The sequence below is a fragment of the Juglans microcarpa x Juglans regia genome, chromosome 5D (assembly GCF_004785595.1).
Source record: "Juglans microcarpa x Juglans regia isolate MS1-56 chromosome 5D, Jm3101_v1.0, whole genome shotgun sequence".
NCBI lineage: Eukaryota > Viridiplantae > Streptophyta > Magnoliopsida > Fagales > Juglandaceae > Juglans > Juglans microcarpa x Juglans regia.
This window is the reverse complement of record NC_054602.1, coordinates 4,829,771-4,844,972: the sequence shown is the minus strand read 5'-3', so window position 1 is coordinate 4,844,972 and position 15,202 is coordinate 4,829,771. Positions and strand designations below refer to the sequence as shown.

Genomic DNA, 15,202 nt, shown 5'->3' with positions numbered 1-15,202 from the left:
TTTAATTCATTTAAAATTATCTTAACTTATATCTGAATCTAAACAGATCTAAAATTCTTAAGCAATAATTTTTTCTCTAAATAAAATAAACTAAATTTAAAATATATACATTATTTTTTTAAAATATTGATACCACAATTTTATTGATGACCTGGATTTCTATAGCAAAGAAATACATTTGTAAATGATGGTCATTTAGTTTGTTTTTGTAGATAAGATGAATTGAGTTGATATGAAAATTGAAAATTGAATAAAATATTATTATAAAATATTTTTTAATATTATTTTTATTTTAGAATTTGAAAAATTTGAATTATTTATATTATTTTATATGAGAATTTGTGAAAGTTATAATGATTAGATGAAATGAAATGAAATAAATTGAAAAGTATTGTGAAAACAAACAAGGAACTAAAATATGGAATAGTTTTGTGTATATAATTGAATAGTAATATTTAGTCCTAGTTTGGATATTGAGGTATTCTATTTTTAGAATTTTCTTCTCAAATATAAAATACTTTTCAATTTTCAATTTTCAATTTTTTCATCTAATCATTATCCAAATATTAAATCCAATACAATTTTCCCAAACTTATAAATAAAATACAAAAAATAATACAATTTTTTCAAATTTCAAAATAAAAATTATATTCAAGCAATTTTTAACTTTATTCAATTTTTTTCTATTTTTACAAAGCCCAATAAAACATCTTAATGCAAACTATTTTACTATTATTTATGAACTATTTTGCTACAATTTAAAGATATTTTGAAATATTCATATCTAAACAAGCCCTTAGAGTATTTTCATTGACTTAATCAAATATAAATGCAAACTAAAATTTAGCTAACAATCCCTTAAAACGGTTTACATTGGAGTAGGCAAAACGTAAATATTTGGCTTGCTAGCTACAATAACTCTTTATATTTGTAGGGTTACTATTCACCATCTTTTAAATAATTTATATTAATTTCTTTTTCATTTAGCTGATAAGTAACAGTTGCATCACTAATTATTATTTTTATATATAGGTGCTTGAGTTCGTATAATTTATAATGGATTTGAATTGCAAAATATGAAAACAAATCAATTAGATAACAATTTATAAAAAAATATTAAATTAATAATATCATATTATTGTTTTGGCTAATAGATGGATCATCTAAATATCTAATAAGAAAATCTCTCTTGAATGAAATTGACAAAAGACAAAACATATCATTTTAGTCAAATTTTAACTTTAAGTTTGTCTAAATCAACAATAATACTCTTAGTGCATTAGCATTGATTTGTCTATATGCAAATGTAAACACATATTTAACTAACTAGACTAATAAATTTACTACATTGGATTATGCATATATAAATATTTGGGTTGCTATACATAGTACCAAAAACAAACTCGACCTTCCTCTTCTTCATCCCTAGACACTCGACAAAACATTTTATCTTGAGTAAAATATGCGTAACTCTCTCTCTCAATGACTTTCGACAGAATAACAGCAGCTTTTGACGGCAAAGGTATGATTTTCTCTCTCTATTATCTATGTATTCATTCTCTCTATCTGGGCGAGTGAAGGTTCCTTATTTCTTCCTCTCAAAACTCTTTATCATGTAATAATTTACATGGATTCAATCTCCCATGAAGACGCTACACTTCCTCCATTGCGTCGCTATTCATCACCAATGTCGCTACCATTACTTGGTGTTTTTTGTATTGATTAGCTAGGGTAAATAAACTCCCCCCCCCCCCCCTTCTCTGTTTTGTCTAGGAATTTTTATTACATATATTTCAACTTGTTGCAATTGTTGTTTGAATATTTTGCTTAATCTATATTAAGATTTTGATTTTTGAATTGGTTTTAAGGATGAATTTAGGGCGATTTTCTAATTTTTGTAAATGAGTCCCCTGCTTTTTGTAAATATGTAGGAGCAAGAGGGTGGCATTTTATTGTTTTGTCCTTTGATTTTGCTTAATCTAGTTTGGGTTTCGATTTTCTGTTCTTGGTTTTAGATTAAGCATATGATTTTATGATTTTCATATGAGTAAACATGGGACTATGACTAAGTTTCTCTGAGTTTCTGAAAGTTTTCCTTTGGCAATACCTTGGCGAAAATCTTATTTTGCTTATCTCTAATGAAATGATTTTTATTCATGGAATGTGTTTAGTACTACTGTGATAAACATAATGCTTTGCCATTGCCATGGCTTGTTTGTTGTCACAATATATTATTATCGTAGCCTTCTCTTTCTTGATCATATATACAACATATAGAGCAATTGAGTGTTGCTTCTTTGTGCACCAACAGAATAAATCAGACCTAAGAGAAAATGAATAACCTAATATGCTCTTCATATCATCATATATACAACCTCCCTAATCACATTGCAAAATCCAAGCAAATCCACCATAAAATTTATGCAATACCTCATTTCATAACAGCCCGATGTGCCTTAAATGTATTTAAGCACTATTTTCACTTTAGCATAGTGAAAGTGATTGGAAAATGCATGAATCTTGAAAGTAAATTTGTTGCAAACATAATATATGGTCTTGTGACTGTGAGATAGTACTAGTTTTGAATCAAGCTTCTATACATATATAGTTTCATCTCTCTTCCTTCCTCCCTTTTCTTTCATTAGCTAATTTACATTTCTAACTAAATGTGTGGTTATTGGTTTACAACCACTCACTTTGAGTTCCAAGCAAAAAACTTTAGTACATCATAATCAGATAAACATGATAGAAGTTTTCTAAATGATAGGGCATGTCAACCTACAAATTAACTTCTCAAGTTGAATAAAGCAAATTAAATATTATGCTTAGATGTCCAAGCCTGATTAATATTACATTAAACATTAATACTCAATAAATAATGGCAAAAACCATTATTATCGTTTGTTTCTTATTTGATGGCAACAATCTTAAACATGCAATCTTTAACATTTCTTATTTAAAAGATTTTATTCATTAGAACCTCCCATAATATTTGTTTGATCATGTAAAAAACAATGCTGGCTACAATCATTTCCAGGTTTGAGTAGTGCCATAATTAATACTCTTGAAGCTAGCTTGTAATCATTATATCTTTGCATTTATTAAACATAGGACAATGAGTAAGCATGTGATTTTATGGTTTCATATACTTCATCTTGATAATGAGGCAACATATATTTTTTAATTGTTTAATAACATTTCGTCATTCAATATTTTGATTGAAGAATGAATATTTTAATTGATGAGGATCATTTTTTCATCACACTATTGAAAAGTGGTGATGGTGATATTAACAACCCCCTTATAAATAGTGCAAATGTTGATGTCCAAGCGACAAAACTCCAACAGGAAACAAGGGCACCTAAACAAAAATCTCAACGTATGTCATTTACTGCAGACGAAAATACTCTCATTGTTTCAGTTTGGCTTGACATTAATATAGACTTCATACGAGGTACTAACCAAACCTCCACACAATTATGAAGTAGAATTTATGATTACTACAACACCTATAAAAAACCTAACAGTCCAGAATGGTCTGTACCCTCTTTGACCAGTTGGTGGTCAAATATTAAAAAATGCGTCAATAAATTTTGTGGTTTCATAGCCTAAGTTGAAGGAATGCATCCAAGCAGTGTGACCGAGCTAGACAAGGTATAATGATTTTTTCAATATTTTATTATTGTAATTATTACGTATTTACAATGATAGAGTATACTGATTGTGAAACTATTTTGTAGATTAATAAGGAGAAAACTTTGTACGGATAGACCCAAAAAAACAACTTCAACATGGAACATTGTTGGAATATTTTGAGCCACAAACTGAAAAGACAAGTGCACATGGAACTCATAAGAATAAAAGATAATGTGTCAATTTAGGTATTAATTTAAACTCAATACGATTAGGGGAATACATGAAAATTGTGTCCGTGGATGGTGAGAGACCTCCAGCAAAAAGATTGTAAAGTAAAGAAATAAACAAAGAAAATGTAAGAAAAGACAAGTTAATGAGTTGAAAAATTTTATTTATCATCCCACACACCACTTTTTTTTTTTTTAAAAAAAAAAAAAAATCTCTTACCAAATGTATGATATATGAATTATGAGTAAAAAAATTCAATAAATTTAAAAAGAATAAAACCAAAAAAAAAAATGGTGTGTGATGTGTAGGAATGATGAGTAGTAAAACTCTAATGAGTTTAATGAGGCATTAAGGCACATGCATGATGATAGAAAGACTTCTATGATGGAAAGAAAATAAGCAATAATAAGGCTACAAATGATAGATGTGGGCTAATAATATTTAGGAAGAAAAAACTTGATATGGAAATTAAGGCTGAGAATAATAGGTCAGACTTAATAACTCTTAAAAAGAGGAAAACTGATATCGAAATCATGTAATTGAATATTGATTCCATGAATTTTATGCAGCAAGAGTATTTCCATAATTTTCAAATGGAAATAATTGAAAAACAAACGAATAAGGTCATATCTCGTACATAGATGTATGCTTATTTTTGGTTATTTTGATTGATAGTGGATTTGCTAGTACATTTATGTAATGTGAGTGATTTTGTAATTGTTTTTTTACTGCGTGTTAACATATTTGTTGACTTGCTTGTGGGTCGGCTGGGTATTGCTTTTCGTATTACACTTCCTATTTTTTTTATTGTACTGGACTTGTTGGAGTTACTAGTTGCCGGTTTCTAGTTTCATGAATCATTGTCGGTGATTTTGTTATTGGTTGCTAGTTCCACATATCATTGCTGGTTGATATTTTCTCTTTGACCCATCGATGAAATTTTTTGTATCACATTTATATTCATATAATGTAATGGAATGATTATGATTTTGATATATAAAATTTGTATTATAGACAACTTTCTGAAATTTGTATTAAGTTTATGAATTTGTATTAAAATCAACATTCTGGAATTTGTATTAAGTTGATTTTAATACATGAAATTTGTATTAAATTGATAAGACAAAGTGCTGGCAACACATGTTAATATTTGTTGATGAAATTGGTGTATATTTGTTAATGTTTAATTTTAAGACAACAAAGTTGTTTATACAATGAGTGCTAATTATAAAATATATAAAAAAAATTAATAATAATAATATATTATTTTATTATTTTGTTTTGAAGATGTATAATTTAATGTGAAAGTTTTTCTTGAACAATAAAGACAAACTTTAAAACATGTAATTTTACATTTATATATAGATAAATCAATGATAATGCTTTTACTTAGCCTATATGGGCATTAAATTGATAAAACTGGCTCCACGCACAATGTTCGGGCCTGGCTCTATCCAAGTCTGATGGGCTTACCTCCATAGGCTGATGCATGCCACAACGAGAACATGCATACCTGCACGTGCCATGCACGTTACCTTATAGATAAACTCCTCGAGTTGGTAAAAAGGCACAAAATCAATTTTTGATGTCAATACATTGCCGCCAAATAGTAAGTAATAGATCATACGATTAGGGGAAAAAAGAGCACTTGCTAAGTTGGTATTGATTGTATAGTTAATCCAAGTATTTCATTCCAATTATATGATATTTTTTTAACTCATTTGTTTTTACAGATTAAATGAATTGAAATAAAAGTTAAAAATTGAATAAAATATTGTTAAAATATATTTTTTAATATAAATTTTGTTTTAAAATTTACAAAAATTATATTGTTTGTTTTATTTTGTGCAAAAATATAACAAATTTGTAATAATTAAATGATATGAGTTAAAATAATTGTGATAAGTATTGTAATACCAACAATTTTGTTATGGTTTCGAATTTGAATCTTACATTTAAGCCTCAACTTTTACATCGATTATGTCATTAACAAAACAACTCCACCAATTCTATCATATTAATTTTGTGTCAAGTTGAGTTCGCGTTAATTTGTGTCAAATTCAAGAATTGTCACAAAAACTTACCACTTAAATGAAATGTGTCGCGTTTAAGTCGTGTCAAGTCTAGTTTGTATAATTCATCTATAATTTTACCTATCTAACTAAACAAGTTTTAGAAGATTCAACCCAACTCACTAAATTTGTATGGTAGTCTTAGGTTCTTTAAGAAATTAGCCCTGTTTGTTCTGGTAACATTTTTCAACTCATTTCATTTCATCTTATTTAATCATTATAATTTTTTTAAAATTTGTACACAAAATAAAATAAACAATTAAACTATTTCAAATTTCAAAATAAAAATAATATTAAATATATATATATATTTTCTAACAATATTTTATTCAATTATCCACTTTAATCTTAACTATTATCGTCTTATTATCTCATCTGCAAATACAAATCAGGCCAGTCATATTCACAATGTATATAAAATGAACATTGTCTTCTAATTTGTTCTATTTGTAATGCCTGATCACTCGCATCATTTGGAATAATTCAAAAACAAGTTGAGCTAATAATAGCACACGTGAAAATGGATAATTTTTTTTTTATCATTGTTATATATATTTTTAAAGAAAAACTTAAAAATATTACCAGATTATAGTATGATAAAAATAGAATAAAATTGTAATATGTAAATTTTGCTACCTACATTATTTAGAGAAATGATTTAGTCATAAAAAATTTTCATCAAAGTAAATTTTAAAATTGACATGATTTGATATAATATGTTAGTTTATATAATTTTTTTATTATAAAATAAATATAATATATAATATAAAGTTATGTAAATTTATAAATAATTTTTAGCATTATTTGTAAAATGGGGGTATAGCTGGTTAATAAAAAGTTAGCTCATTCGGTGTATATATACCACTCCGAGAGTGTCGGCGCAGGCAGTTGAATTGTGATGGAATATGTGCATAAATTGGGGGTCACGGGGGTAGGCCTCCCCAATCCACATTCAACGGCAGTACTTCTTTGAATTGATCCCCGTGACCGGCGCGTGGGGCTCATTACTCCACCGAACGTCCTCTCGCTTTCCAACGACAAGCAAAAGTTGCAGCCCCAAATGATCAAATCCAATGCCGCTGGCTCGCTCACTCACTCACGTCACGCGCACCCACCCCTTTAGGATCTTGTACCCGCTGATATTAATTAGCCAAAGACTCTTTAAAATCGACTCGTGGGGGCTCCTAAAATCTACACTGTCCGATCTCAAAGCTCATATTTTCTCGAACAAAAAAGTACTCAACAGATAATGTATCATTTCCCTAAAAGAAAAAGCTAAAGAAATGGAAGTCTCAAAAAAAGAGGGAAATTATTAAAGCCTTGTTTGTCTTCAGGAAACATATCATCTCATCTTATATTATTATTATAATTTTTTTAAAGTTTTACACAAAATAAAATAAACAATTCAATTTTTTTAAATTCTAAAACAAAAATAATATTAAAAAATATATTCTAATAATATTTTTTTCAACTTTTTAACTTTAATCTCAACTCATCTCATTTCATTTTTGAAAATAAACGAGCCATAAGATGAATGGAGGATATGGTGGCACTCACAAAGATGGTTTCCTAAGAATGGCTTATTCTTATTTATCTTTATTTTTAAATTTAAATAACATGTCTTTAAATTCATTTATATTAGTTTATGCATCTCTAAATTTTTATATAATCATAAAATTTGAAGAAGTACTGTTGATTCTCAAAACATTATTTTTAATGTTTTTTATTTCTCTATCCAAACCCCAATATATCATCCAGTTTATAATTCTGTCCCCAACATTATTTGGTCTCTCTTTATTTGGTCCCCAACATTATTTTTAATTTATTAGATCATCCGGATTAATAATATATCATCTAGATGCATAAAATAGACCATCCAAATTTATAAGGAAAAAAATTATAAAATAATGAATATTTTATTATTATATGTGAGAATTTTTCTTCATATGTAAAATCAATTTTCAAAAAATATAATTGTAAATATGAAAATACATAAACCACTACTAATACACTAAACTACTGATCATATGAATATTACACATTGGGATGGATAAACATTACCTTCATTCAGCGAGACACGTGTTCTTTCTTAGTAGGAAGAAAGACATTAATTCATCATTAATTTCTCTATCTTCAATAATTTTTAAAAGATTGTAGCACAAAACGCATGTCGGTCAAGGAAGTCCAAGAGAGGGGGAAGGGAAGAAAATTATAGAGGGAGGGCCACACATTCTTGTCTTCAGCAAGAAAAAGGGTACCCAAAAGATGATAGATTGGGTAAAGAGCAGTCAGTGCATTTTGCTTGGTCAATATTGTTCCACTCTTATTAACAGTCTATTATTCCTATTTCTAAGTAATCTGCAATACATACACAAAATAACTAAAATGGGAAAGAAAAATGGAAAGAACTTTGTGTTGGAGTTGGTATAACTGTTTGGAAAAATGCCGCCAACTATAGGAATATTAAAAGAGAGAAATGATATTTGTGTAGTGTAAGTACTATTACGTAATCTCTTTAAAAAAAAAATAAATAAATACGATATTTATATAAATTATAATTAATTTTTTAATAATAAATTTTATTTTTCTAAAAAAATTTACGCAATATTTAGACTGTATGTATTCTTTAGTCGTTAAAAAATACACGATTTCAAAAGTTATCAGAAAGGCTAAGCAATAAAGTTAGCTTGGCTCGGAAGAAGCAGAGATGCCATTTGTCCTCCTCCTAACCAAATCGTGAAAACAAGAATGTATCCCAAAAATCACTGTCAATCTTCAGAATTCTGAATCGGATTAAACCGAAGTCAAAAGCAATCTAACCCCTTTTTCTAGTGTTTTAAATAAATGCGGTGTTTCCCACTTCGCCATTAATAAACCTATCACAGTGACTTGCATTTTCTCCCCCACCTGTTGGTGCAACGAGTGCGCTTCCTTTCCTCTTTTAAAATTCAACGAAATAATAATAAAAAAAAAAGACAAAACAAAACAGATACTGAAACTTGAACTAAAGGGAGAAAAAGAAAAAGAAAAAGAAAAAAAAAGATAAACAACCACCATATCTAACTAGAAGACATTGTTATTTGCAGCACAAGTTACTCTACTCTCTCTCTCTCTTTCTCTGTCTCCCCCCCCTGCTCCTCAAACCCTAAATTATTAAATTCGAAATTTTGAAAAGAAGAAGAAGAAAAACACAAGACATTAGACACCGACACCAAACTCTGCGTCTTTGAAGCATTTGGTTCTCTTTGTGTTTCAGTTTCTCACGAGAGTATCCAGAATGGACGCATGCAAGCCTGACCCAGTTGAGAGAATCGAGCATGGAGCGAGACCCACCTGAGAGAGCTGCATTACGGTGGTCACTATGGGGAAGACAGAGGAGGACCGGGCGGTGCCAGCTGGAGTGGGTCCCCAGTCGCAGGACCAGAATGCGCAGACCCAGTGGTGTGGGAACTGTGGCTTTGGGTGGTGTTGTGGGGGGTTTCGGAGGCTCATTGGGCTCAGATGTCTCTTCGTCCTTCTGCTCTCGGCGGCCGTCTTCCTCTCCGCTATATTTTGGCTGCCCCCGTTTCTTCAGTTCGCAGATCACCGGGATCTGGATCTCGATTCAAAGTTCAAAGGTGGGATTTTGTTTCTCTACTTCCTTATTTTTTACTTATCATTTTTGTATCATTGTTTTTTCTTTTGGATTTGTGGTTGGCAACATTGTCTGAAGGGCGTGGATCTAGAAATTTTTGGGCGTTTGTTTAAATTATTTTTTGGGGTTTGGGTGGTGGGGTGGTTGCGACTCTTTGTTTGGCTGCTGAAAATATGTGGTGGGAAGGAAAGGCCTGTTATTAATATTTATCAATTTATGTTATGTTCTAAATATGCTTTAAAATTTGGGAAGTTATTTTTGGTAAAAAAAACAAAAATTGGGAATGTTTTGAAATGTATTTCTTGGTGATTGTTGTTGGTGGGTGTTTGCTGTTCCTGCACTGGGAAAATGTAGAAAGCAAAGAAAGTAAATGGAGTAATTTGTTTATGTCGCCTAATTTGGAAAATATTGAGAAATTTGACAAGGCTTGGTGTTCAAATAACGGAAAATCAACGATTTGGAATTTATTATTGGTCTTTTCCTACATTTCGGGCAATTGCGTCAGTGGAGAAAAATTAGGGTAGTATGAATCTTAATAGGCTTTTTTTTTTTTTAATAGGCGAACTTAGGTTGTTATCTTTTGCATTTACCTTTTTAGTTTTCAGATTTTTGTTGATATGGACCTACATTCAGGAACTGGACGTAGATGCTAACTTTTTTGTTTTGCATTTCTATTTTGAAGGATGGTTATGTTTGATATTTATTTCCATTAATATTGTGTTTTGAACTGAGGGCTTGTCAATATCAATCCTTCCTATTTGGAGACAATTAAATTAATAGTTTCCCGTTTGGTTTGAGGGTTTCCAATTAGGTACCAGTTCCACGGTCTCCTAGATTTCTTCTACTGAGAAATGAGATATTGGAATATTTCTTTCATGGTCATAGTTATAGTTTTATTGATAAGTTAATCATAATTATTTAATTTTGGTTCTACATGCTTCAATCTGTTGTTATTGATGTGAAAATAGAAAATTCTATTCACCATCCTCTTAATCATTATCCATTCACCATCCCCTTATGTGGTATCAAATGATTGGATGATAAGTAAATGATGAAAAATAATTTTCCATTAAGTTGATGCCACATTAGAGGGTGATGGCAAAGAGAATGATGAATAGAATTTATCATGAAAATATTTGGTTGTTCCTCTGGTTGAAAAACAAAGATAAAGGTACAACAACAAAAGATGCTATGAAAAGTGGCTCTGTGTTAAGATATAAAATAAATAATAAAATCTACCTCTTCCTATCAGCTTAAGCTTTTGGGACAAGTGATGATTTCACAGTCGCGTTGATGGTTATGTTTTCTTGGAGTGGCATGCATGTTCACTACTGCACTTGAGATCAATCTGATTTGGTGCTAAGATATTGGTATTGAGGCTTGACAGACATGCCGCAAACCATCTGAGGCGTTTGTGTAATATACTGTTTGTTGCTTGTCAAGCAGAACGGTGCATCAGGTGTAATGGAAATTGCAAAATGTGCCTGTAACAATAACCTTGATCACGTGGTTCAGTGCTTCATTTCAAGTATTCTGATTTGTACTTACATTACAAAAACAATGCAATCTGTTTTTCTTCTTGTTAATCCTCATAAATTATCTGCATTTTAGATCGTGGTATTTATATTTGAATTCTTTGCAGTGAAATTTGCTAGATCTTTTTTGGTGACTAATATATCTTTTCTTATGTGTCTAGATCATGATATAGTGGCAAGTTTTTATCTTAAGAAGCCGATTTCTTTGCTGGAAGACAATATCTCACAGCTAGAGGAAGACATACTTAATGAGATAGGCTTTTCTACCACCAAAGTACTAGCCCTCTCAGTTGTTTTCTTTTATCATATACTTCATGTTTCTGTATTTTGATCAATTCTTTCTTGTGGACCAGGTGGTCATCTTATCTCTGGAACCCATAGCTAGATCAAACACAACAAAGGTTGTATTTGGGGTTGACCCTGATGCAAAATATTCAGTAATATCCCAAACTACTCAAAGTTTTATCAGGGCAAATTTTGTTTCTCTGGTTATACAGCAACTTTCTCTTCGCCTGACTACAACCTTGTTTGGGGAACCATTCTTTTTTGAGGTTCTAAAATTCCCAGGAGGAATTACTATCATCCCCCCGCAGAGTGCATTTCTTTTGCAGAAAGTACAAATCCTTTTCAACTTTACTTTAAACTCCCCTATCTATCAAATACAATTGAATTTTAATAAACTGACGAGCCAGCTGAAGTCAGGATTACGCTTGGCACCCTATGAGGTTTGGCAACCTTTCTTCATCTGAATACTTACATAATGCATATCATTGCTTGAGGCACAAATGTGATATGATTGTTGCACATTTCAACGTATCAATCTCTACAGACTTCTTGATTTCAGCGAACAAAACGAGTGGCCCAGTTCTGCTCACTATTTTTAAGTTCATCTATGAATATCTCCTTTGGTTGGTTTATTTATTTTTTATTTTTTGTGTTTGAAGGAAGCGGGTAGGATTGTGTGTTGGAAGGTGTATAATTGTTACCTTGTAAATATAAAATATGATTAAGTGCTTAAACTGTATCATATTTTTAATTTGGTTATTGACAAAAATATTTTTCAATTGTCCCTAAACCATATATAGTTTCAATTTAATTCTTGAAGTTGTAAATTTACTTCAATGATATCGTTATTCTGTCCCACTGTTATTATATAAGTGACAATTACTCATGGTGACCTAGTTCTTTTAATATTTTTTTTGGCACAGATGTGCATCTAACACCAACATGGCACGTTAGCTGACATGTTGACCTCATAAAATGATTACACATGGAGACGCATAACTGGAACATTTTTTCTATATCTTTTATTTTATTTTTCAAAATTAATTTCATGTATCTCTATATATTTTGGATTTGTAACACCCACATCTGCTCTAACGTGCCGCATCAGTATTGGTAGCATATGTTAGAAGAAATGTTTATCATATCAGTAACTGCTATTTGCAAAGTGATGTTAAAGTAAAATTGATGCATATTTAAAATTTAAAGGCCTACATATAAATAAATGATAGGCAAGGGCGAAATTGGTAGCTGATACATAGTCACAAACTAAAATTTATATTTGTACCTATAATAAACCATAATCGGAACCCTTTTCCAACACAGAGAGAAACCTCGCATTCGGGAGTTTTATAGATAATGGAAGCTCTCTGTTTAGATGCTTGAAGATTTCTCGTCATTTATCTTAAGAGTCTGATGAATCAGTCTCAATATGCACCATACAGACGCTGATTTTTCTTTTCACCATTTGGATGCAGAACTTGTACGTTAGCTTATCAAACTCAAAAGGTTCAACAGTAGCTGCGCCCACCGTTGTTCAGTCATCTGTTCTCCTGGCTGTTGGGAATACTCCCTCAACACAAAGATTAAAGCAACTGGCTCAGACCATCACACATTCTCATTCAAGAAACCTTGGCCTGAACAACACTGTATTTGGTAGGGTTAAGCAAGTTCGGCTTTCATCCATATTGCAACACTCCCTCCATGGTGGTGATGGCAGTGGCCCCTCACCTTCTCCTGCACCTCTGCCTCATCCCCACCACCGCCGCCACCACCACCACCACCACCATCACCACCACCATCACCACCATCACCATGATACTCATCTAGATCCTGCAATTTCTCCTGCTCCTTCAATCGAGAGGGGGGTGCCTGCAGCTCAAAGAGGTGCGCCTGCACCTAAGGATGGTTCACCTGCACCGAAGAGAAGTTTGCCAGCACCCGAGAAAAGTTATGAAGCAAAGCCTCCTGGTTGCCAACTTGGATATAGGAGGAGTTCTAAAGGGCATGCCAGTAAGCACTCTCACTTTGCCCCTACTGTTGCACCATATATTTCTCCTTATTATCCTGTGGCCTCACCAAAAGCGCAAGTAGTCCCACCAGCTCCCATTTATCATACAATTCCTGGTTCTAGTCCTTTGCCAAATGTTGTTTTTGCTCACGTTCAGCCCCCAACGAAGAGTGACTCAGATTCAGGACATTCTGACACTGTGCCTGCATTTGCACCATCACCATCTTCATGTGAGTATATATACTGATCTTAATTTATTGCTCCAAATATAGCTGGATAATTTTGACATAACATATACAAATTTGTTGATAAAATTATTATTTCTTTATCTTGTTTTGCGACATACGATTATTTTGTTCTGGTTCTCTTAATGTGAGTGTGGGCCACATCTATGGTTCAAGTTAAATGTCTTGAAAAAAAGAAAGTACTTCAAATCTCTACTTATAAAAAAGAAAGTACTTCAAATCTCATATGATCAATTTATGTTTTATTTTCTGTCAGTTTTGTGACTACTCTTTTCTTGTGCACGTCTTGGTCTGGCGACTTCAAACCATGGACACAATTTTAAACTTAACCAAGAACTATCTATGGATCTTAGATATATACTGTCAGCATACTAATACACTGTTTTTTCCAGCTTGTGCAGGTTTTCTTACTGCTCAATTGCCATTTTATCTGTTCCTCGCTCTCGTATTACATCTATAATAATAGAGGAGAATCATTCAATATTCTAGTGGAAATAACTTCTCTGGTACTCAAAAAGGAAAAAAATTGTATCTTTCAAGTGGACGAACCGGAGGAGTTCTGTAAGTGTGAGGTACGCAAAGGGCGTGTTTCACATCCGAGTGGATATGTGCTGTTTTTTATGCGTGTAAATATTTGATCAAAGGAATCCAGTCGGGAGATGCATTTTCAGGTCAAAGTCCCATAGGTGGCAGGCCTTCAATGCATGCATCGCTTTACCGCTGTTTTGTGTATCCTAATATGCAGAGAAATGTAAGGAGTAGAGAACCAAAATATCAATAACAATACCTTTTTGTTTCTCATCCTTTTCTTCTCATTCGAGTATGCCCAAATTTTCGGACACTGAAATGATTGTAGCAAGATTTCATTATCACGTCACTTTCTAATAGATGATATGAAAAAAATAGTACTTATAAATAATACAAATAAATAAACTCCATGAAGTAAAGTAAATATAGTCATATTTATATTCGGAAGCCTCATAATGGGATTTAGAGTATGAAAAAATCTATTTATCATTTGATGATGTGATATTAGATAATAAGTTTACAAGTTAAATATAATAAATAATTTTTAATCATTTAATACCGTATTATGTGATGATGAGTAGTATTACTTTTCACGTAAAGCTTTGGTTACATTTTTCAAGGATCAATATGTCACGTAGCAAACTACCAAACGTACCTATCTCCCCACCTCACGTCTTTCTGCCGTCAGATTGTGGACTCAAATGAGTCAAACAATTCAGTCTAAGATATATTTTCAACTTTCTTGCATCATGATTTGTTTGGAACGTATCCAAAGAAACAAATATCTACACAGATATCTACATAGATGCATATATATAAAAAGAGCATTAGTAACACAGATATCTACACCCAAATTCATACTCTTATATATATATATATGTATATATAACAAGAGATATTATATTAATTGTAGTCTTAATGTGTGTAATTCATTCCAGCACTTCATTTTTTAAAATTCGATAAATTTTAGATTCACGTAAATTAAAAATATTTTTTTAATAATAAATTCAAAATTTTTTTTTTTAAAAAAA

The 15,202-nt window shown here is 31.3% G+C and overlaps 1 protein-coding gene across 1 annotated transcript; it reads left to right on the top strand.

Annotated features, from left to right (window-relative positions):
- The first annotated feature begins 8,984 nt into the window (after positions 1-8,984).
- Positions 8,985-14,442, top strand: LOC121264288. The gene is made up of 5 exons (XM_041167406.1): positions 8,985-9,553; positions 11,267-11,379; positions 11,459-11,830; positions 12,866-13,628; positions 14,036-14,442. Exons 1-5 carry the CDS (start codon positions 9,298-9,300, stop codon positions 14,101-14,103), a joined length of 1,572 nt encoding a protein of 523 aa, XP_041023340.1. The 5' UTR covers positions 8,985-9,297; the 3' UTR covers positions 14,104-14,442.
- The last annotated feature ends 760 nt before the right edge of the window (positions 14,443-15,202 follow it).